Source organism: Helicoverpa zea, chromosome 4 (assembly GCF_022581195.2).
Source record: "Helicoverpa zea isolate HzStark_Cry1AcR chromosome 4, ilHelZeax1.1, whole genome shotgun sequence".
Lineage (NCBI taxonomy): Eukaryota > Metazoa > Arthropoda > Insecta > Lepidoptera > Noctuidae > Helicoverpa > Helicoverpa zea.
Genome location: NC_061455.1, coordinates 4487483 through 4513331, shown reverse-complemented (window position 1 = coordinate 4513331; position 25849 = coordinate 4487483). Strand labels below are relative to the sequence as shown.

The 25849-nt window shown below is 35.3% G+C and overlaps 1 protein-coding gene across 4 annotated transcripts in view; it reads right to left on the bottom strand.

Annotated features, from left to right (window-relative positions):
* The window catches only part of LOC124629571 (cadherin-86C), a 94860-nt gene that overhangs the window by 41861 nt on the left and 27150 nt on the right, over positions 1 to 25849 (bottom strand). For all 4 annotated transcript variants that reach the window (XM_047163034.1, XM_047163035.1, XM_047163036.1 and 1 more), the window contains exon 2: positions 12403 to 12499. In XM_047163034.1, the coding sequence (XP_047018990.1) occupies positions 12403 to 12446 (44 nt within the window). In that variant the 5' untranslated portion in view covers positions 12447 to 12499. The remainder of the gene's footprint in view (positions 1 to 12402; positions 12500 to 25849) is intronic.

The following is a 25849-nucleotide window of genomic DNA, read 5'->3' as shown; positions in this document are numbered from 1 at the left end:
CTCTGCCGAATATGGAGGGTATCCAGTCGCAAGAAGACCTTTTTTTGTTGTTGCAACGAACATGGGCGGCCATTCCACATCGTGATTTGGATGAACTCATTTTGAGTATGCCAAACCGATGTTCTTGTGTTGTTAGTGTTCGCGGTAGAAACACGGATTATTAATTGTTTAAGTTACCCAATAAACTTTTAAAGAAAACTGTTATTTCAGTCTTTTTTTTCGAACTTTTGTGTTAGTGTTTCAAATGTCAAAAATCCCTTTATTAGGAAAATGGCAAATTTCTTTATTAGTGCAAAGGTGACTTGGTTTATCGTTACTGTGACAAACGAAAACACTTTATTTGATGAATCCTTAAAGAAAATTTTAATTAATATCAATCAGGAGAAAAGTTATTGCAAAAATATATGTTGATCCCTAGACACTTTTGATGTGTGTATTTTGGAAAAGGTACTTTATTGAGTAACTACATATGTCGTTCACACGTTCATCACTCAATGCACAATATTTCGTGTCAACTGTTTCCAACCAGTTATGCTTAATTTGATTTAATTAAGCACTAATTTAATTTATGTAATAGACAGTAATTAACACGGACACTGTAATTTGATCTCATGTGAGAACATGAAAGTATAACATGATATTTAATGACAGTCTATTTTATTCCCGTTGACGTAAATTGAACCGGCTGTACCAGGATATCAGAAATCCTAAGCAATTAATGAAAACAACACCAATTCAGCGATTATGTTGTCATCGTCATCATGAGCGCTGGTTCGGTCTCCCATTCCTGTTATCTACAACCTTTTAGTACCAGGAGATCAGAAACATCTGCAATTAAACAAGTTGTCCTGTTGGAGATATTACTGCCTGTATATATACTTACGTTCGTATCTTAGAGCCGGTATATTATGGGTCACAACTGCATACTAAAATCAATCTGCAAAGCCGTTACCACAAGTTGTACGTGCCAAAAGCTGTCATGTAAGCATCTGCATTGTGTTCTGTTGAAAGGCTCAAATCCTAATCCATTGGACTATTGTGTTGGAATCACTATACCACAAGTACTTGGGTTGTATAATATCCTCGTTCTGGGACGTGTACTAATAGTTGATGGGAACTCAAATACTCGAACCTAAAATTGATTGAAGCTAGAAGGATAAGTTGTGTGTGATTTGCAAAATCGTAAATTTAGCGAATATGGAGCTTTTTCGTAGCACACCATAAGGATCATTTTATGTTTTCCGATTTATTTCAAAAGAAGCTGTTCCCCGTGGTCCTTTCTCAGGACTGTGTGCCTAATGTCTTTTAAATAGATTTATTTTGTTTTGGCGTGAATAAGTAGAGATTTTGTAAGTAGCTGGCAGTTCAAAACCTCACATCAATATCCGGATTCTTGGACACCAAAAAAGTACCATAAAACTGGTCGATATAAACCTTATCTATGACTGGTAAGCGTCCAGTATTTCATTATAATTGCTGCTGGTACACGAACCGGTCAGTAAGACAATGACGAACGTGTAGCCGGCCTTATATAATTTGTTTCTTTGATCTCAAAAATAACTAATTAGTAGTCTGAGTACCTACTGACAGGTTTCGCCATAGACTTTTGCTTTTTATTGCGTAACATATGAATGAATTGATTCTATAGTTGGTTTTGTTAATACGAGTTTGTATGTTCAATTAACATGTAGTCGTGCGGTCTAAATTAATAATCTCATTGATCTACGCATGTGTAGAAATTAAGCTCTCTTATCTATACGCAATATCACGAGAAGCTACTAGATTTCTTCTGTTCTCAGTCATCAAGCTGTTCTTTCAGTTTTAATTGATCAGGTAACAAAATCCTGAATATTTTTTAACCGCTGTCAGTTTTTGCCCAAAGCTCACAGTATTATACTAGATGATTTAAATATAGCCATTGCATGAGCTCGGAAGGTTGCAAATGTTGCAATGTGCATATTTTGTACTGTTGTTAAATAATGTTTTATTTTAAGACTCAACAGTTGTCTAGTATCTGGAATTAAATGATATATACGTACAAACGTATGTCAGAATTCTCAAATATAATTTATAGCTATTTGACCGGAATGCAGGTCATGTATTCTAGTTTTTTTTCCGTCATAAATCTGTTCATTTGAGAACTATGACAGGTATATATTTACAAACGTGTTAAAGGTTACCTCATATATTACATAATGTACCTACTAGTAACTAACCTCGGTGGACCAATAAATTGTTATTTGTGACTTATTGATATATTACCGTTTCAACACCGATGAAATAGTTAAAAGAGATAAAACTAATGGAAGCGAGATAGGTGGTCTGTTTTCTTTGTATGTAAATTAAGGAAATTACTATTTCATTCAACTGTTGGTTTAAGAGTTCATTTAAATTCTTAAATTAACGGTGGTCAACAGTTAATTTGAAAATTAGCATTTAGAGGTTATTTGTAGAAGAATTATATTAGATTTACCTAAGCGTTTTCAACAAAATTTCACTTCAGCTTTCTACTGTTAAACCATCAACAACAGCATTTCCCTCACAGGCAGGAAAAAACGAGAACTCTAATTTTGCTGTTCTAATTTAGCTACTGACTTTCAGGCTGTTTACAAGCGATATTAAAGTTCCTACAAGTCTATTAACGTACTATAATTTCATCTGGAATGCCAAAGCACAAACAAAAAAGGTACACATTGCACATACTCGAACTATAGTACCTAGGCACCTCTATACTTCATTCACACCGATGCACAGACTTCGTCGAAAAAATGCCAATCACCAAGGTCAATGCCCTATCTGTACTTTTTCGTGGAACTATGGCCAATGTGATAATTGATGCTAAACATTTAGTTCTCAGAGCTTCGAACGTTACGCTCCATTCATATTCACCGTTGCAGGTGACAAATATGATGGCTGCATCAATATTGTGTAGACTCAGTGGACTCCATACTATTTCATTCATGCTGCATAATAATCAGCCTCATGTTTGGCATGAGCATCGAATGAATGTTAAGCGAACATATTGGCAGTAAAGTATGTGGACGTAGGTTTAATAATCGCTAGAATGGCATTTGTTGTGTTATGGCTGCGATTTAGTTGGTCTAGTTTTCGATTCGATTATCATTGTTCAACGTTCGATATTTTGGAATCTATTGTTGATTCCTAGAAGCAGTTAAACAAAAGGTAGGTTAATACTCCAGTTAATACGAAATATTAAGTACAGATTAAGTAAACCGGCTCTGAAAATTGAGTTCTTACGTCGATCTACCGAGTTTAGTTGGTAATAAACCCACGTATGACTGCAATATAGATACATCAGATAATATGTGCGTTGTCCTAAATCAACTTCCCATAAGCCACGCCATTAAATAAACATACAGCGGCAGTAGTACCATAACCGTACGTTCAACAAGTCTACATCTGAGCCATTAAATCAATCCACTATTCGTATTTTCAATCTGGTACACCGATAAAAGACGCAATACACGTAAATCATTGCTTTCTATTATTATTTATTGGTGGCAATGCTACAGTTAGTGCATTATTTCATCAAATTCAATGCAGTGTCTGCCCACAGCGATGTGGACTGCCCATTCACCGGATGTTTCGTAAATGCAATGCACACAGGCATTCTTATCAAAGCCAATCTATCGTACATCCGTAAAGTGACTTCGATAAAACAATATCGGTGTATATCCGAGTAATCTGATAGGTCGTGACCACCTCGTGAAATAATTCACACTCTGTGTGGTCCCAACGCTCCATACTTTGGAAACTCATTAATAGATTAACAATTAAACCAACGCTGTAAATCTCGATTTCGAAAACTTCACTTTACATAAATTATGGAGGTATGCATTTTCAAATAATAAAACTACAATCGGAACATTTTTCCGTCTTTCAGTTACGTGGAATTCGTTAAATATTTACAAGAAGTTAAAGGCACCAAATTTTGTGAACCAGCCAGTTGGCTGGTTCACAAAATTTGGTGGAATGTCCGGTTTTTCAAAGAACCCGTGAAGTTGTGGTAATTTGATGATTTATGCTATTTACCATTGCGTGTTAGGAAGCTCGTGAAGTGTAGCGAAACATTATAATTGCATTTTTGTACATTGCATTTTTTGTGTTAATTGCGAATTTAGCAAATCGTACGGTTCGTGCTTATTCTCAGTACCTCAAAACACCATTAAGCACACCATTACCATATTATCTTACTTAAATTGGCACATACTGTTGGAAATGACGCTAAAATCTCAAATAATTTCAGTAGACCCAGGTTTCTCTTAGAAATTGACAAAATCTAGCATGATCGCAAGAGACGTTATTGTGAAATAGAAATCAGCTTTAATCCGTTGACTCAACTATCGAACCTTCGATCGACGTGGCTCGTAGAGAGGGCGCGAGTCTGTCCGACCGGCTATTATCCGCAATGACTGCACAGTAATACCGACTCAATGAGCGACTAATTAACTCACGTATAATTACGTCAGCGAGCCCTTGTCAAACTCCAGCCATTGTCAGAAATGTCTGACAATAGGAAATGGACTGACACGGCGCTATGAGAGGCGATAAGAATACGTTTTAAGTGTCCTTAGGATTAGATTACTCGGAACTTGAGTTCCTGAGAATAAATGTTTAGTTAGTAACCATTATGTATTGACGGTTGTCCCTGATAAGATACGTGGTCTAACATTTGGATTAGTGAGTAATTTATTTGACTTGACGACTATTTGAGATTTGAGCTTGTAATGTTCATGTTAAATTGCTAATGACTAAGATTTGGCAGTAATGTCTTGAGATACTCTGGTCTGTTTTGGATAACTCAATTCTACCAACGGTATTGTTTTCACAATATGAAATGAGGGATATCAGTTATTGAATTCATGAAAAAAACTTTACTCTTGATGTGTTTTACTAACTTCGTAACAGAATACTCTATAGCTTCTTGGAATAAAAGTGTCCTTTTTCTACAACACAATAAAATTATATTGAAATTACAGATAGGCTTTTAAATTCTTCGCCAGTATTAAAGTGTTGTATTGCAAAGAACCTATCTAAAACCAAACACGCACATAAAAGACCATCGCCTTACAAAGAAAGAAAGGAATTGCTTTTATTTTCATTCCTTCCAAGATTAATTTCCACTGCTTATCCCGAGTATATTAGAGCAGAGAGCGACATTCCGAAACGCAAAGAATTTTCATATCGGATTCCAAATCGATTGTTATTCTATTCGATTCGCTAATCGAGTCATGTTAGTCGAGGGTACATATAGGGCACAGGACGTGGTCTGCTTTCGTCGACAACGTTTGTCGTTTGTCGCTGACAACTGGTATGATGCAAGCCAATGAGTTCGACATGCTTCGAACAAATGCTTGCTTGTTAGTAATGAGACCGTACTTACACATGAGTACAATATAATATGTGAATCGATTTATAAGGAGTTAGACATGCAAATTCATAGTCCATTTAAAGATGTAAGACCTTATTGAAGCTTGTAATCATTATTTTATTTTGAAGCAAGATATTTTTTATAACATTAATAAGTCGTATTTTACAGTTGTGTGCGTTTTTGTGGGTATGAATTTTAGAAAGAGTAAATAAATGTCATGTCATGTACATCTATTGTAGCCTGTGGCATTCTCAAAAACAAAGTGTTTAAAGCTTTTAAACAATTGTTTACATTCATTCAAGTATACTTTATGTCAAACATCTTCAATGTATAGAGTATAGAGTGCTTGTTAATAAACCTCTATGGCATTAATGATGCGTCTAAACAATTAATTAAAAGAGACACGACATAGCTTTGAAAGTTTCCGGGGTGATTACAATTAGTTGTGTAGTTCTTGCTTAATATTCATGTGTATTAATTATGTCTAATTATGTATGAAGGTGCATTTATTATGAGCGAAGATAAGTCAAGTTTATTGTCATTAAGATTGTGTTTATTTATTATAGAGTAAGCGACGTTTTCAAAATTTATTGATTGTTATTAAATACGTCACATTTTTGTGTACAATGTGATTCATCATGACTGATGGGATCATGGATTCATGGTGATCTGTGTTAGCAAAGGTTGCTACCAATTCAGAAAAGTTCCGTAATCATTTTATTTTTTCCAAAACTTCATTATATTGAGATAAGTTTATTTTATATGTAGTTTTGATTTTTTAATAACTTAAAAAAAAAACATTGATATAAATATTTATATACCTAAGCATCTAACACTTAAATTACATTAGACTGAAATACAGGATAATCTCGTATGCAATCGCCAAACCTATAATTTTACATTGTAAACACAAGTTGATCAGCTGTAAACTATATTTGATCAGTAATAAAGAACTTTTGACCAGTTGTAAAGCAATCTATTCATATTGAACAATCGACTAATTGTTGAGTCTAGTTAGATTACTTCTTACAACAGTATTGCTTTGCAAAATTATACATTTGGTTAGAAATCTGAAACATGCAATAATAATAATAGGTGGTTCTCTTATTCTTTATTGTAGGTATACTAGTACTATGTGCACTTATTTTTAGGGTAAGAAATGGAAACAAGGATATCTCATAAGTTTATATGATTCATTATCTACGTATCTCTATGTTTGTTTTTAAGTTATTTATTGTTAGTTTACTGTGGTTAAATATCACCATATTTTTCCAATTACTGACTGGATGATTAAGAAGAGAAATGAATTGAATAAAAAAAAATAGTGAAAAAAGCTTATGTTATGTTTTTTTTCTTACTTCGCCGTTACATATTAAACGTCATCAATATTTTCAGCCCAATCAATCCCCTATCAATCTTCAATCAACCACAAACCCAACGCCCTACCACTACACACATAGATTACCAGGCTCTATGACTAACTATATAGTTTTTCTAACCAGCTGCGTAATGTTGTGTAACTGGTGTTAGGAGCAGCGGGTACAACAATAATTACTAGCCAAGTGGAATGGCGGCCCGCCGTGTGCGGCTTTTCATATAGGGCTGTCTGTTTCATTTTGTTCTGCAATGTTGCTACGGATTACGGTTGAGAGTTATGTAGCTGCGTTATTTCGTGTGAGAGGTTAAGCTGCGGTTGAGTAGGTCAGGTTTTGGATGGGTGACCGATTTCTGTTAGTTTTGAGCGGTTAGTAGGTACGTTAAATGAGGGATGATGTAAATTTTTTAACTATTGTTTTATGTAATTTTCTTTGATTAAAAAAATATATAAGTATGCTTTCTTAAACGATTCTAAACTGTGGTTATGCTCAAGAATGATAATCTTTATTTAACTTCCGCCAAGACTAAGATTATTATGCAAGTTCTAGCTTAAATTATGCTTAACATTAATTTTGAACCTCAGATGTGTAACAACGTTAAACAAATAGATTTAACTTAGACAAAGTTAGTTCCGTTAGCGGTAACCGTGCTTAAACTGATAAACTAAATCCGTTAGTCTGAACAGTTAATTTACAGGTCTCCTTTATTCATGCCATATTTCGCGACCATAGTATCAATCTTATGTCAATCAAGCGGTACTTATTTAATTTAGAACAAAGCTTTGTACAGACCAATTAATTTTAAGTAACTTGCAATAATAATGCCATTCGAATATATTGCTAAAACACTATCGCACTTGACTCTTGCAAAGATACGCTATTCAAAATATCTTACTACATGCATTACTATGTAAAAAGGTGGTAGCTACAAGATAAAGTAAAATTTACTATTCAGATAATGTCGGGTTGGAAGATTCCTCAGCACACTTATCAATGTTTCCGCATAGCAACAGAATATGGCTATCGCAGTACATAATTACGGCACCACATCCTTACATTTCTGCGGGCCTGGTAGCCCTGGTAGCCCGTAGGTACAGAAAAGGCAACCCTGACGGTTCGTTGGTCTTGCAACCAGTTTACACGGAAGGACGTTTTAGGCATTGCACGGCGAGCTTTATGCGGCAAATCGATGTGACAACCGCGGCTTTGCATGCGTTCCGCCTGATCTCTGGATACGTTAGTCAATTAGGCTTGTCACGATCATGACTACACATGGAATATACCGTAGATCTTGTGCAAAAAACTCAACGATAGGTGAATCGCTAGTAAACATCGAAAAGATTGCGATAACGCCCCGTTTCTAAATGAAATAGGCCGATTTATCACTGTTTGTTCATTGCTAAGAATTTATTGGACATTCAGATTTTTATTGGCCGTTTTATGGGATCTTAGTTTGGATATCGTTTGAGTGAACAATCGCTTCCGTTGATGTTGAGATTGGTCGACAGATGCAGTTAAGACGGTATCAGTTAAACATACGATACAAGTGAGTGCAATCGGAAATGAAAGTAATATAATTTGGACATTCTAAAGAACACAATAATAAAGAAGTTACTTCATTGGGGTGCAGTGTACTTTTAATGCTTAACAACATACTAAGATAACTATTTCCAAGTCTTAATAAATCTAGAGAGCCGCGGGTTAATGGCGTCGCAAGCGCAGGTTTTGATGCGCCTCTTGTTAAAATTCTCAATTTTTTCTTCGACAAAAATATAGAAAATTCCTTTAAACGAGCTCAAAGGTCCCGGGAAGGATGTCTCCGATTATCGGGCGTCATTACGGCGGTACCGTGGCGCGGGGATGCGACAGGTACAAAGAGTATGAACTGAGACACAGAATACAAATAATACAATTTCCTTGCAAAAATCTTACTACATATAAGAAATGAAATATACAGAAAAATAAGTTTATTAAATAATGTTTCTAAATAAAATCAAGTATATTGGTAAGACCAAAAATTAGAACACATAACAGAGCCTGCAATTAAAATGTTGCTTAATCGTTAAGTGCTCGCGCTTGCATTGCCTGAAGGCCTTACATACGTTAGGTTAAAACTTCGATTGTTTCAAACATGTGTAATAAATAACACTTATCTTCAAGGTTTTAAAACTAACAAGTTTAGAGGTTTTTGTTCTGCAATTATGAATTTTTCGAGATGCCAATAATACCTAAAATATGATAGCAAAAGCATACCTACGATTTGACAGACTATGTCTACTTTATATAGAACTATATCGAAATATTTTACCGAAGTGCAGTCACTCCATCCTAAATCTAATAAATGATCACAATAATTTCAAAAGATTCACAGCTATAACTTTTTAAATCCTCCCCTATAATATTCCTATTGCTAAAGCGCTCTATAAATTCTCCATTCTCTGAGGTCAGTTGGTTGTCGCCCCACCACGGCAGGTTGGCTTCGATTTATTGGTTAATCTCTACGCCATTAATTGCTCCTTGCTCCAGGGACCACTTTTATTTCTATTATTTTTGAATGCCTCACTTAATAATAGCTTCTCTCGAAAATCGCAATTTATTGCAGAGCTAGTGGATTTTATCTCGTATTTATGATTGGTTTTGTTTGGTTTGCTTGGACGTTGTTATTTCTTATGATTACATTATACTTAACTTGATATAATATCTAAATACTTATTTAGGTATATAGTCTTGAGTCTAGGAATGAAAAGCACATTGAACGTACTGAAAAAGTCTGTAGTAATTTGATCCAAAGACAAGTTGTCTTACCTCCGCTACTCTCAAAGCTACGAAACATCAACTGAATTTCCCAAATCCATCTTTGTACATTGAAACATATTTCGAAACATCTTGTCAACGATCTATTCTGAATAGGATTAACTTCAATAAACCAATAAGGATAAGTCAGATACATTCAATAAATTATTAGCTCCGATAGTTTATTGGCAGTCTACAGTTTCGTCATATCGTGGATTTACTCAGTTCTGACGATTTCATCTTGGCAACATTTTATAAGTAGGTAAGTTAAACATAAAATAAGGGACTCGATGCGAATTTCTTAGCATTTTGTCGAATAAATCTTAGTAGTTAATAGTTGCGTAAGTAGTTTCGAAATATTGAATGCCACAATTCATTGATTGGGCTTACAGGCGTTAAGTTTTAGAGTTATTGAAAAGCCTGGAATGTAAATACGGTAGTTAGGTAGGAACTGCGTGTGTTAAATACTTAAGTCTGATTTAGTATGATTGTGTTTAGTGGTTGAAATATGACCGTGGATAGTTGCTCTGTGTAAATATTCGTGTTTAATACCTAGTGATAGTATTTCGTTAGCTTTTATGCCGCTTATGATAATTGGACCTGGTTTGTTTAACACACATAAAACAGTGAAAGTTATCGTATTCCATTGCATATCCCTGGGCTATATCGACTTCTTATAACCACTTAACGTATTTTTAATACTAGCAGTATTTCTATTTAAAACCTTCAATATAATATCAATTAATATAATTCAAACACATAAGCTCGATCGAATTAACAGAGGGCATTCAAGGTAAAAAGTGTGCACAAAAATGTTTTTGCTCCTACTTGTGTTCAACATTAAGAAAAGTAGAATAGGGAGTGTCAACCTTCCTTAAGTTAGGGGCACGACACGCACACACATAAATCACACGCACAGTAATCAAAGCCTAATGTGCTGACGGAAGTGCAAGCACGCCCTTATTAATTGGGTTCAGTTTATTTTGGTACTTAGTGAAATGTCGTTCTATTTTTGGAGGTAACTTTATTTGTCACTATTGTACTTAATTAGGTTAACAGTCAGCTATTTTTATCTCAAGCTTGGTATTCTTTCATTTATGTTAACTTTATATATAAGTATCTACGTATCTGATCTTTCACAGTCTTTCGTTAACGTATCACCATTTAACAGTTAAATTTAACAAAGAGATGCTACCAACACGGAAATAAAATCCTATTCCGCCACATTTTTATCTGACAATAACCGTCCATAACTTTATGAGGTAACAACCTTATTCAGCATTTTGTGGCCAAATCGTTTCCGAAGCGAGCTACGACATTCTCCACAGTCTGCGAAAGCTATTCGCTAACGAAATGGCTCACATTTCATTCCAATTCGCAGTTCGCAAACCAGTCAGCGTCTAGTCAGCACCATCTGGAATTACTCGTATAATTCAATCGTTGAATTAAACAGCGCGAAGACTCAAACAATACGAATGATTAGGAAAGCCGTAATTGTTAATTTGTTCCCCAAACTTTCGGTGAGCGTCAAATTTTATCACAGTGTGGAAACAACAAAATTTTCTTTGACAACCTCTTTGAATTGTTGACAACGGAGTTAGCTTGTTCCTTCTATTGAAACGATTAATAGGAGGGCAAGCTTTGTAAGGTTAAGTTCAAAGTTTGTTTAGGAAATTAACAACTCAGTTAGATCAGTTTAATGACGAAAACAAACACAAAATCGGTACAATTTTGACGTAAACTGCGCCAGTGTCACACAACGCGTTGATTAAACGCTTGAGGCTAGCCACATTCATTCACTTCCTACGAACTGTAGATTCAACAAGCTGTAAACATTTCTCAGGCATGCAAATGTCACCGACGCACGTGTACTACGTATCGCGAGAACTGAGTAATTTGTTGGTTATTTATCGTCGCACTCCCCTAGATGTATTTCGTAAGGCGGTGCGTTTAAATCGTGAAATTATACGAGCCCACGTGGGCGGGATATGACAATGCGCAAATGCATTGTTACACGGTGTGTGTTTCGCTCAAGCAACGGAACTATTCTCAGCTTACTCAGAATCATAGTCGTCAAATCTTTGTTCTTCGACCATTTCACAATACGATATAGTTCCAAAAACTATTATGAATAAATACCAGGAAACCAGAAATTGAAAGCGCCTTATCGAATAGCAATAAATTGTCGAAGACGATCTATTACTATTTGTGTTTTATTTCTTTTATTTTGATATCGACTTGGAGTATTTATGGCCTAACAAGAACCCATTCGGTCCGGTCCATACGTGATTTACTGTCCCTGCACCAATTTCTACAGTTTATCGAAAGCAATTTCAAGTAAAAACTTTTATATTTATAGCTTACTGTGCTTAGACAAGACTATTATCAAAATAAAGGCCATTAGTGACTAACGGTTGTGCCCCATTAAAATAAACAGCTTACAACGTTTTGATAAAGGGCCGTTGCAATTTTTGTTTTAGCTAAGCAATATCTGTGACTGGTCTAAATTGGCGCTAAAATGTAACTCCAATTAATATCTCAAACCAATGACACGCTGACCAATCCAATTATCTGGTTAGGACTTACGTAACTTATCAATATGGCAGTTTAATAGCCTCTAATAAACTTATTTTTATGGTTCAGCGAAGTTTACATTTCTCATCCACACGCCGATACCTAAGTTGAACATGTGCCAAGTTCGTGTGCCTGCAATTTCTCTAAGGCAATGTACGTGATTTGTGTTCTAGATAGACTTTAGTCGCATTATCTCTCTAAATTATTTCTATCATTCTGCTTAGTACTATAATAAAGTTTGAATGGAATATATTCATTAAGACTTACCTGTTGATTTCAGTATGTCTGGGCCAAAGCAGCGTTTCCAGCATCGTTGCTTATTCCTCATCCTTTGGGAGGCACGGCTACCGTTATACTACTCCACCTAAAACAAAAGAAGGTTTGATTATTACGAGTTTCGAAGTGCTAATGAATTAATTAGAATTTATTAGCATAGTTTCTCCGAGTTTGATTTTTAGTTCGTCTTCAATTAGCATGGCACGAGAAGTGGAACACCGTTCCTCATTAGGAGAGCAGAGTGTGGCAAGAGGTAGATGTGAGATAACGCATTACGCATGCGCGCGCCATTGTCTTCGCGCCCAGATGCCTTAGATAATGCGGCGAAAGCTCACAGTATATTTAATGCTGTAAGACTTGTGATGTCACGCGAATCATAAATAATTAATTGGCAGTGTTGCTGTATGAAAAATGATATACGACTTCGTTTTTGTTTAGTAGTGATTTGAATGCAAAGTGATGTTGTTTATTTCATTGCGAAATGAGAGATGTAAAAACTTATATCACCATGGCGTCTTTTGTCTTAGCAAATGCCTTGTCTACATGATCTGATTTATCCGCTTCTATTTTTCGCCTCTCTTTCACTTTTTCATTGCATCCGAATATTTCCCATATACTACACAAGTAAGTAAACGCGAGTAGCTTACCGAGCGCACGTGCCAAGCACTCCGTACTTCGCATACCTCACCAAACACAGTTCAATAAATACGATTTTGGATATGCATAATGAGTACTGTCCAACGATAACTATGGTCAATGAGAACCAACGGTTAGTAAACGCGGAACTTTCAGATTAGAAACTGTATTGAAGCTGGTGAAATCGCTCCTATTGTCACACTTTAACGGTTTTGGTAAGGTATTGTATGTGGAAGCTTAGTGTAAGATCGTGTCGCAATAATGGATGGTGTGTCCTTTGTTTTGGATGTTCCTGGTTCAACACTACACCTAGGTCAAAAATCATAAAAGCTGTATAAAGAAACTTAACAGAATACAAATATTTCTGCAGGCGCATTTTTGATAAAACAATATAAAAATGATTAGAGTTCAGAAAGTTGCTATGTGCATCATAAATAATACATTTATAATTTCACATTCAACAACCAATTTGATTATTCGCAAAGCAATTATGGGGGTAATTGCTAATAATTCGAGCAGTCCACTTTAATAGCTGATAATTTTACGTCAAACTCAGTTGTAGTGCAGCAAAGCTCTGTCCAAATGAAATAACGTTATCCGAGCCGATTGCAATGGTAAAATTATTGGCATTTATTACCTCACAGCTCGTAAAATTCGTATAACAGAGGTCTATTTTGAGAGAGACGTTGGACCCTCGGATAACGCCATTATCGTCACGAGTCCATCGGACGATGGTATCGGCGCACCAATGAATGCTGGTTGCCATCAGACAGATATTATCTTAAAGCTAATTATTGCTCGGGTCCTAGCTATGTGTAGTATTCGGTTTTGCTCAATAGTCTTGTAAGTGTAATTAAAGTTGCCGTGATATTGTAGACAGACTTAAATAAGGTAATTATTAAAACAAATGACTGTCAGGTAAACCACTGACGACAAATATTATTTACAAAGTATCAATTTTACAACTGTTTAACAGGATAATTTCTCGAGACGACGTGATTCAGTCCGCGATGCCGCGAAGAAAAACCGCGCGGAAAATTCGTGAAAGACTGCTATCCGCGATCAACGTGGAAAACTCTTTAATTTGAAAGCGCTGTAATATTGTTATTATTAGCTATATAGAACAGCCTAACAATTCAATACATTTCTACAATTCAATAAACACTATCAATAAAATCATTCACACACTCTAAATCAAAACAGAAAACATGATCCGATGTTTTCTGTTGCAGTTCTCATAATCGCAGACATTGTTCCTCGCACAACAGATGTTCTATTTACCAACCAAATGAAGCAAACATAACGGTACAAAGAATAACTTCACAAAGAGCTCTTAGTTCTTATCTTACGTTAAAACTAAATAGTTACTTAGCAAAAACGTGATGGAGATTGTATGAGATGTTAGTGAAGTTATGAGGGAAAATCTTCAGAAGTTTCACAGGTTTGTATGAATAAGTAAGATTTAAAAGCTATTAAGGATAAAAAAAGAAAATTTTCAGTGGTCTTTCCTACAGTATTCTGATAAAAACAGTGTAAAATGGATGTTTGTATAATAATCTACACTTTGAAATATATGTGCTATCTTTTTTATTATTTTCACAGCTAAAACTAACTTCAAATAGTTTGTCGCTATTTATAATTATGCTTTTTTAGGATTCATTTGATAATTTACAAACTTAAGCTAAAAAACTCAAAAGGTAACTTTTAGAGGTCACTAACTTACCTAAGAATTGCCACGATATAAATTGCGATTTTTGTGTACAAAATATTAAAGTTATCCTTTTATTGCGATTTGGATGGAGAAAATAAAAGCTATCCTTCTTTATGTACCTACTCTATGGCATAACACATAAAGGCGTGTCATTTGTTCATATTTTGTATGATTATTAGAAGTGTTTATTGTGATGTAAGCTTGTCTGTAACTAACCGTTCTGTTAATTACTCACGACACGGTAATTAATGAGCGATTCGCTGAGAAAAGCTTTTTGTTATTAATGCTTGATATAACAAGTTTCTTTATAGAAAACGAGATAATTATACGGAGGCGCTTTCATTTTGAATTTTTGTTTACGCCCACTGATGATCAAACTGCACTCAGCTTGCAGATTGAGGAATATTTATATACTAAGTCTTTCTCACAGTTTCACTCGCATACTGAAGGAACTCGTCATATTAAAGAAGGTAGGATAGAATATAATCTTCCTCCACAAAACGATGTTAGAGACAGGATGGTCTTTCTTAAGACTCAAATAGGGCGACCGTGAACAAACAAACGAACACAAAAGCCACTTATAATATTTGTAGAAATTGTATTTCCTCTTCGTTGAATTAAATCTGAGTATAATTTAGTACTACTTAAACTATTACAAGATACATAAATCATTCCTTAAAAAGATTAATGACATAAGTATTACGGACGCTATTGTTAGGTATAATGCCCTCTTTATTTCGTCGTGATTAAAATAAATGTTTTTTTGTTGTGTGTTTAGAATATAATATGGTTATTTGTACGATATATATTTAAATACTAAAGTAGTTTATCTATACTCATAAATATAATAAAGAGGACACATTTAATAGTTTTTTTGTAACATAGAGGCTCTGAATCGATAAAAAAAATCATTTTACTGTTGGGAAGCTAGGCTTACAGAGTAGCATAGGCCATTTCGTCCAGGTACGGGAAGAAGTTTCACCAGGACGCTGGTCAAAACCAAAAGAAAAAACCGTTTTTTGTATGGGAGCCCCCCAAAATATGTATTTAATTCTTGTTTTCAGTATTTGTTGTTATAGCGGCAACAGAAATACATCATCTGTGAAAATTTCAGCTCTCTAACTATTACGGTCCATGAGATACAGCCTGGTGACAGACAGACGGACGGACGGACGGGAGGGGAGGTAACTTGGACCCGGGAGAAGGTTTTAGGATAGTTTTTGTCACCATCCGGCGGGATGCGGGTGAAACCGTGGGCGAAAGCTAGTATTTTAGATAATGAAATACATATGTTACATTAAGAAATTACCTACGTACCTACGTATCATTATTCATAATCCCATTTATACTTTTTAATGTAGTTACATTATACATCGTATTACGACTTTAGCTAGATATCGAAAACTAATTTTGCGGCATTGAGCAACCTACAGTTAAATCTAATTTCAGTGGGTACATCAACGTGTCTACTTGTCTAGTTAAAATCTAAGAAGTCATTAGGATTAATAGTTCAGTAATGAACTCTAACTGACCTATTGCACTTTGCACACCATTAATTATGATGATTATCACTAAAATTTCTATTCAACAAGAACAATTTTGTCAGACTTTAAAATCTGGTGGCCTTACTACAAAAACTTAAACATCTGTCGAACAATTGTCTAAAAAAATGTGGCTGCAAAATGGACCTTATTTCAACGTCATAATCTAACATTTTTTAGACAAGTGTTCAACAGACGTTTATAAGTTTATGTGGTACGACGGTTAGTGTTTGAAATGGCCTTACAAAAGTTCTCGGTTAACCATGTTACGCGATAAAATAAGCAGATAAAACTTTAATATCGCCTTTAATTAAGTATGATAATTTTGACGTTTAAATTAGTTATCTTAATTAAGAGTCGTCACATAATATCACTCATTAATAAGGTGTAGTAATTATGCAATAATGATTTATATTATATTGATCAATCAAAGATGTTGTTCACGGCTATCCAATATCTCAAATGACCATGTATTTTATAATTACTAGTTTTAACCGGTTTATAAAAAAGGGTTTAGTATTTACGATCGACACATAAAGGCGTGTCATTTGTGTGAATAAATTAGTACACCATTTTAATTACTTTTCTAGTTTATGTCATCCTGGTAGATGCAGTTCGCAGCAAGCAACTTTGTGATCTGATGTTAGCCATTTGACGTGTCCACGCACACAGTAGTATTCTATTCATATATATTTTTTACTATTGTTGTTTTTTCAAGTAAAGCTTCTCGACAATATTCAGGAACAAATGCGCAAGGAGTCAAATGGCTAACTTCAGAGTTGTAAAGTTATTTGGTGCGAACTGTACTCACTATTAAAACTCAACAACAATTTCCTTAATCCCTATCGGCAAAGCTCAACTCGTATACAAGTTACATAATTGATCGATTTGACAGAATAATCGAATGAATATCGATTAATTACATTCTCGCTTTACGCTGGTTGCAACAGCACGGCTTTCGTCTCGTAACTGAATGCTAATGCTTTACTTGTTTTGTTTAGTGTAACAGCCCGCCATTGTTGTTGGGCAGCGGCAAATTTACGTGCCAACAGTTTTGCAACAACCAACCAGTTTTTGTAGGACCGATGAAGATATGAGAATGCTAGGTACTGAGCCACTTTCGCAACTTGTCGCGTAATTAAGTGTTTATCAGAGGCACAGGGTATCACAACCCTTCTATCTGACGCCTGAGATTAAGTAGGCAAGTTACAATTGCTCAATTAATTATTTCGAAGTAACTGAGTACCTACTAAACACTTACTAAGCCTGTTTCTGTACTGAAGTTTACTACGCACGCCAATTACAATCCATTTCGAACGGAAATTTTAATTAAACTGTTTAGTTGTAATGTTCATTATTGTGAACACTCAATAGTTCTTGGAAATTTATCTCGAAATTTTATAGCGTAATATACAATAAATACAAGTTATCACACCCGGAATCTAATGCGTGTTCAGATAGAAAATAATAAATAACAGCTAAGAAAACGCCAAGCTTTACGCTTTATTAAATCTTTTACGATATCTTTAGCAATGTTGTGTGAATTAACTTGTAGATGCTATCTATTTTTAGCATTTATTATAAAATATTTTGTTGATCACACTGGAGAGACGATAAAATTACCTAACAACTGCTATAAAACATGATCACACGACAACATTAAACAGGTATTATTCCGTCAATGGTCGTATCGTGGAACGGAATCAAACAGAACCGGCAAATTATAATGAATTAAAAAATAAAAATACACGATTAAAAATGCAGGAATGTGATTCAATGAACTCGTTCAGACGGCGCGACCTTGGCAGAGCGTGCAAAAAGAAAACAAGCGGAATATTTGTGTGCGGGTCAATCCACGCGTATGTTCGGAGCTCGGAGCTGCGTCCCCGAAGGTAAGCCACTTTCCACACCGGTTCCGTACATTTTGAACGCCTTTTACTTACGATATGCACGTTTGTGGTGGGCGGGATCCACCGATACCCCTACTCTGTGGCCGAGATATTACCAAACTGATTGTTGTTTTGGCCACATTTTATTGCGCAACAATGGCTTATTTTGTAACCGACACACATGGATGACGTATTTCATATTTAAAAAGACCACACTTGAAGTTTAAGTCTTGGTAAAATAATTCTGTACAAATTCGCTGAATGAAATGTGAGCATCACAATGAAACAGAGTAAATTGAATTCGTATTTTAATCTCACTCTGAACACACAACAGTGTAATAATTAATTTTATTATGACATTTATTGAAGCAGTAAGCTTCGAGTCGGTGAATTATTTGATTAATCTAGAGCAACGATTGGGTTTAGACACGTAATTAAGGGAAAACTGGAACTATTAATCATAGGAGGAAATTGTGAAGCGTTGGGTTGCGGTTTACACCAGTTCTTGAAGAAAATGAAAGTGGCCAGGTTATAAGGAAGTTCGATTAAACAGAGGCTGTGCTTAATGGTCAGACAGGGTCCTAAATACAGTACAAAACAGATTTCCGTTGCATGGGCGTTCTAAGTTTCTGCTAGACATCAGCTCTACCGCAAGTGTGAGTGGGACTATAAACAATGACGTTTATGTCAATATTTGAATTTATTGATCGGAGATATCGAGAGTGTCGAATAAAACGGAATTACGATCTATGATGGTATAAAATTACGTTTATGAGTTAGACAATACTGTTATGTTTGTTGAACCCTCGGTATGTTTATTAATAAAGGAAAGACATCAAAGATAGTGGAAGCACAGCTTTACTAAACGTTCTCAATGAAGAAGATATAGGTGCAGATAACCACTATGTCTTCTTTTTCATAACTTTAAAGCGTGGGGACATGACCATACTTAGTTTATATCTTACCAATTGAAGGCTTTACTACCAATTGTTCATCATAAATGGAGCTTGTAATCCCAAGTGTAAAAATGGCCGTATCACACCAATTTCCAAACGTTTACATTTAATTGTTCGACACAAAAGGTGCTTGTAATTGTCAGCGTTTAAAATCCATTTAAGTCTTTCCGTGATGTAATGACATGCCGGGATCGTATAAGTAGAAAGTTTACGTAAAATCCGCATCCGCGCACAATGCAACAAAAATAAAACGGTCTGCCATTTAAGGAGACGGTACGCAATACCGGCTATCTGAGCGCGCAGTCCTTTAAAGTCGCTAAGCCGCTTATGAAATGTGGGTACAGACGTTCCAACTTTTCTCATCGGCTGTGCTCATAGCGCTCATTCCGCCGGCCGCTAGGTGGCGCGCCGAGCGACGCTCCCAACGCTCAATGAATTTTTCTTTCATATCAACCGCGAGTTCCGGGTATAGTTTATTGAACACTACGACTAGTATAAATTACTCATCTCACGCTTCGCAGCCACGCAAAAACTTCACTGACGCGCCGATTGGTTTCAAGCTCAAAAAACTAAAAGTATCTGACCGTACATTTAATCTGTGGGAGATTAATGGATTTTTTAAAAGATTCAATAGTGTTATGCAAATATGGTGATATATCATTAAATTTTTACAAGGAAGCTATAAATCTATCGAATGGTTCATTAGTTCTGATTGTCGAACACGTTTGACAACATTAACGTAATTTGCGTCAATCAAAAGCGTGGACAAAATGATTTATTATACTTAGCTATGTAATAAACCTTTTATGTGATGTACCTATTTAACAAGCTTTCAGTCATAAAGTGATGTAATATAAATCTCTTCGTTTCGGTAACTCTGAAGGCTTTAATTAATTTCGGATTTATGTGAAATATTCATTCTACCTTCGACAGAGCATCGCGGCTACATTCTGCCAGATACATGCTTATGACAAAAATAACTGTAGATGTAAATAACTTTACTGGCGTCATAAACTTAACTATGAGATAATACCACCTAAGCCGCTCAAGTAAACTATTCAAAACAGCAAAAATACCTTGTAGTACAAAATATTTACTGTGAAGTAAATATTATATTCTATATTGCATAGATTTCCTTTCATTTCACAAAACAACAGTTACATGCAGTAACGGTTGACCGTGTCCAGTTATGTAAGTACGAAAGCTGCATTTTTGACAGCACGACCTTTCTATGCAAGTGCACTAGTTTACAGCCAATAGAAAGCAGGCCCCGGGCGACAGGAACTAACCTTTCGCGACCGACCTTTAGCCAATATTAGGTGGCCGACCCCGGCAGTGTTAGATACGTGAAATACGCTACTATTTCACTGTTGATAACGTTTTGGTCGTGGATAATTTCTATGTAAGCGTAGGCGTGAGCATCGGTCACGTATTGGCCTGAGTTATAACCCGGGAACGAAATAAATCTAGCTTAGGTCTGTTCCTATAGTGTTGAGCACATAGACCGCCCACGCTAAGGATTAACATACGTAATACGCGAATGGCCAGCTTGTCAATCTTTGTGAGTTGGGTAGCTCTGATGGCTTTTATGCAAGCTCTTCTATCCTATTAACGTATTGTTAAACGGGTCTCTTTGTGAATTCAAGTCTTGGGATTCTATTTAGCAAAACTGCCACTAGGTATGTTTTGCCAAAACGTATCTAATTATCCTGTTTATCCTCAGATACATGACCAGTCGTTATTTATAAAACCGTTCTTATTTTAAATTGCTCCATTTTAAAACGGCTGTAACCTGACAGAGAACAAGACAGCCAATTAAATAATTGCAAAACGTATCTGTCTTACTTACAATGCAAACTTTTCCTCGTTTCGTGGCCGCAACCTCACTTGAAATTGAGTTTTTTATTAGAGGGTATATACTATAAACGAATATGAAATCTCAAGCCACAATAGACTAGCTTTCGCTTTACACAGGTTCCTTCACGCATATTTTCTTATTCGATTCGCAATAACAATGTTTGTGGTCACATTGACTGTCATTTCGTGCGTATAAAATTTTGGGGAAGTAATTTTGTGATGCAATTTTGTTGACGTTGGTACAGTCGGCGTCATAATAAAATGAGTTATATTTCTAACTTAATACATTGCACGTAATAAAAAATGGTACGAATATTTCGTAAATGACGATAGAAATAAATCAAACTTTTCTTGAATCATTAAATTGGTTTCCCATCGACTGTACTGCATTCAGTCAAAAATGTTCCAGACGATGAAAAACTATACTGTTGTAAAAACTTTTTGCTCACTCATTGCAATAAGTTTGAAAGTGATACCTGCACCACGGGTGGTCTGGCTGTGTACATATTTATTAAACATTATATAAACGTTGATAGCTCAGTAATCACGCCACTGATTTTGATACTATTTCAACTGACTGTTGCGTCCAAAATTCGGCGTAACAATTTTTTTGACTGAATTTTAATTGACACAGAAAAACTTGGTCTGTTCGATTCGATTACTTTGGTTCGGAGAAAAAGTGAGGATAAATGTCTGAAGTGTTTTTATTGGGAATTGTTTTTGAGATGCAATTTCAGTGTGATTTTTAGAGTGAAGTGAATGAAAGCTTGATTAAAGCTGACTAGATTTTTGCAATATTGGGTAAGGAAAAACATCACTGCTTCTGATCTAAAGCTTTAATTTTATTTTATGCCCTAACAATTCCACAAGATTATACACAGCAGCCCAAACATTAAGATCGGCATTTACGAATAACAGATTTATGCATATTGGTAGCGTTACATTGAAAGTTACAACGGAAGCAAAATAATCGATTTCAAATACAACAACCTTTCCACTAGCTACATGCAATAGACACCAATAAACAGTTTAGATTTGCCTACAAATAACACAAGTCCTTGTCGATGCAAGACTTTATTGCGAGTTAGATTTTAATCTAGCACTTAAAACAAGTGGCTACCCACGCAGCCATTTCTAGCTTTAAACGTGTGAACTGTCAGTCACGTAATAACTTGATGACAGTTCATTACGTGTGACCATGGAGAACAATATCATTAGTGGAGATGTCATTAGGAAAGCATCCCTAAAAAAAGCGCCAAAATGCGGGTGTTCGGGGGACGAGGAAAGTTACGGTTTCCACCCACGTCTTCTTTGGACCCGAATTTTTTTTTAAATACCCAAAGTAACCGAACGCCTCGTTAGTTCACTCGTAAGTGATGGTTTTCGTCATGCCCACCGTATGTATTTGACCTACAAGAAAGCGCCTGACCTACCTGCATTATAGCATCTCCACTCATCCTTCCTTACTTAGTGGGTTTGACAGTTAGGATGTTGAAGTACGAGTTTCTAAGTTTAGCTTTCGATGGCAAGGATGTTGGTACTTATAAAGTACTCGAAATTAAAGGCTGTGGAGGTGTCAAGTTGTTAGTTATTTGTTTTTTTTTTATGGGTGAATGAAACATAGATGTTTTTTTGTTCTTTCAATGGTCATTTGTGTTGTTTGTTAATTGACAGTTGGCTGAAGAGCTTGAAAGAAATATGCTTTATCTTCATAACACTCATGCAGCGTGACTTGTAAGTTATTTGTAGTGAGCTGACAAGACAAAGTTATCCTAAGATATAAAATAAAGCAAAAGAATACCATTTTACGAATTTGTCACTACTTGTATTCTATGCAGTTGGCTGTTAAAAATGCACTGTGGGTGCCAATTTGTGACATATTTGAAATACAGTCGCGTCCTCCGCTTTTATCGAGCTCACATACTGAATCGCGTTTGACAGATATGATCGTTCTCTATGCACATTTTTGCATACACTCTGAACGTGCTGAATATAAAATAAATTGTACCTCACAAGTTGATACTTTTTAGTATTAGGACTTATTTGTATTAAGTGAGGCATTAGCTTGATTTTTTTGAGTAAATAATGAATGTGAAAGTATGATCCGTTTATTTGTATTTTTAGACTTTCACAGTTAAACCACAAGAATTTGTATTATCAAAATTGTAGATTATAGGTGCCTTTTTCGATCGTGGAAAATATTATGAAGTAATTTCCTGAGAGTACAGCTGATAAAACAGTTGATGTCTAATAAATTGTGCCATAGGTACAAGTCGATAGATAAAATGTTATACTTGAACTGTTAAGCACAGAGTACTTTGTAAACAATTGCTTGCAAATAGAACAAATTCATATCCGGTTATATGAAATACGGGGTGTTCAATAAATACCAGTTTATAATTGCCTTAAAGTATAAGCGAACAGCAAATTATCTAAACTTGGTTACCTAGAAGTTAAGGGGAACTTATTAAGGCCTCAATTTACCGAGAATGGAGTTGTGTCGTGAGGTCGAGGGTTCGAACTCCGATTGTGGTATGGCCACATTTAGGTAATACATTCACAAGTTCGTAGCTAACAGTAAAACTGTTAGATAGCAGTGTTATTTATTTTGCTTACCTTATTTAGATTCGGAAGAGAATTCCTCATGGGATATAGGTTAAGTTCGATTGGTTGAAAAGATTAAACATAAATAGAATAAATACCAAAGCAAAAGATCCAAACCAAGAACCAAAGATTCCTGACATACGACCTCTTTTAAAGCTAAGCATTCAACGTTTCTTGAATTCCCGAATTACCATACAAATTATTAACATTAAAATAAAATAAATGAACACCCCTTCCTGTGATCGACATTTAATCGGGTCATCAATAACATTCCAGTTCACTGCTCTTGTTTTACAAAATCGAACTTTAACACATGTTATTAAGATACAAAATTGCTTTGCTTCAGTTTTAAATAAACGTCAGTTTAGGGTGTCGTTTACTATTGGAGTGTAATGTGGCCATAAAGTCGTGTGACGCGGAGGCCCCCTAGAGAGTCGCACGCGCAACTTTACGATACACGTTATGGCCACACACTAAGTAAAAATACGTATTTTGCACGAATAACATAATGTTTTCTGTACTTTGAATGGAGGTTTTGATAAAATTGTGCTCTATAGTAGCTGTTGTGACATGTTTTCTTATTGATAATAATAGCTTTATTTTAGCTATCGTTTATTGCGATTCTGTGTGGTTTAATTTGGTCGGCTCTTGGAAAATCTTCTTCGACAGTTATAAAGATTGTTTAAAAGGTGTAAAGTGTTTATTCGGTTCATTTAATCTTGTGAAATCTTCTGATTCCGTACTTATTTTCATTTTTTTTCCGAAAAGGAATGTACGTCTTGGTCTTGCAAGTCAAGATAGGGTTTTTGCCCGCGGATCTCAATCAATGGAAAAACCCAAAAAAAACTAGGTATTAACAATAAATTATCAAAGGAAATTAATTATTCAAACACCATCTGAAACAATACAACAAATAATATTAACACAAAATCTCGAAGACCACAATAAATCTGGCTTATCGTCATTAATTCACAATTTGCTCGTCATTATAAAATGTAAATATTTACAGTCGGCCGACCGCAAAAGTGAAATAATTTGCGTCATGAATATGCGACGTAAACGGGTTTACTGACGAAAACTGAATTAGTTAATGACGCTCGAAGCGAAGCCGCGTAGGCGCCGGAATTGGAACGTCATTATTTTTCGAATTTCATGCTTATTAATATAAATTGATTTTAATACGTACCTAATAATGGGTAATTTTGATATAAGATAGCTTAGAAATATATTAAGATAAACTTGATTTGAGTAGGTTGATGATACTTACATGGACATTTTTCTAATGTTGTAATTTCTTTCCATAGGTTAAGTATTTGGACATATATTTAGTTGAAAGATACACATATAAGTCTGGGCTCGCCAATGAGCTTTGATATGATAAGAAATACTAGTCTTAGCTTGTTATTACAAGATGATTGTTTTGATATTTAAGGACGACTTCACATAAAACGCACCGATTCTAATAATGACTGCAGTTATGAGTTAAATGACGATAAAATTGCTCTGTGTACTGACTTGTGACTAATTGCAGTCCTGCAATAACTGCTTGTATGCTTATATCAACCACAGTACATCCTTGGGAAGGAAATATAAGTACGTAGGTATAACTTATACTACATGGCTATCAAGTAAGTAAGTATATGTTCTTATGATTGTTGAAAAGAATATACCTACATTTTTAAGAGTTCTAAAATTAGACGTACAGTACAGATGAAAACGTGAAATTGCTTGTTCGTTTACTTAATTATTGCACCGAATGAAGAGCTGAGGAATTTATTGAAAAATTAGAATTAATTCAGTATAGATAGATGTAGGATAGAGTAGGTTTTTAGGCAGTTGTAAATTATGTAATGCTGGTAATTCTAGACACTTCCCTAAGGAGTGGTAAAACCCGCTATCTCACAAACATATCCTTTACCGCATTACTAATAGTATGTCTTTATACGTATTATCAAACACATGGACATGAAACCAAACAAAACTAAAGTCACGAACGACCGAAGAGTTCTCCGTCCTTTGTTAGCCAACGATATCAAGATGTGAGGGATACTTGGCAAAGAATGTGCCAAGTAATTGTTAAACTATGCAAATTGCCTTACAGTAACCACACTGCAAACTTTTAGTCGCCCGACATTTCGATCGGGCGCTTGATAAGTATGGAGATGTATGGGAGTGGGGACATAAGAATGATCAGTATTCAACCGGTAGCAGACTGATTAAAAACTTTGATTCAATTCACGATTT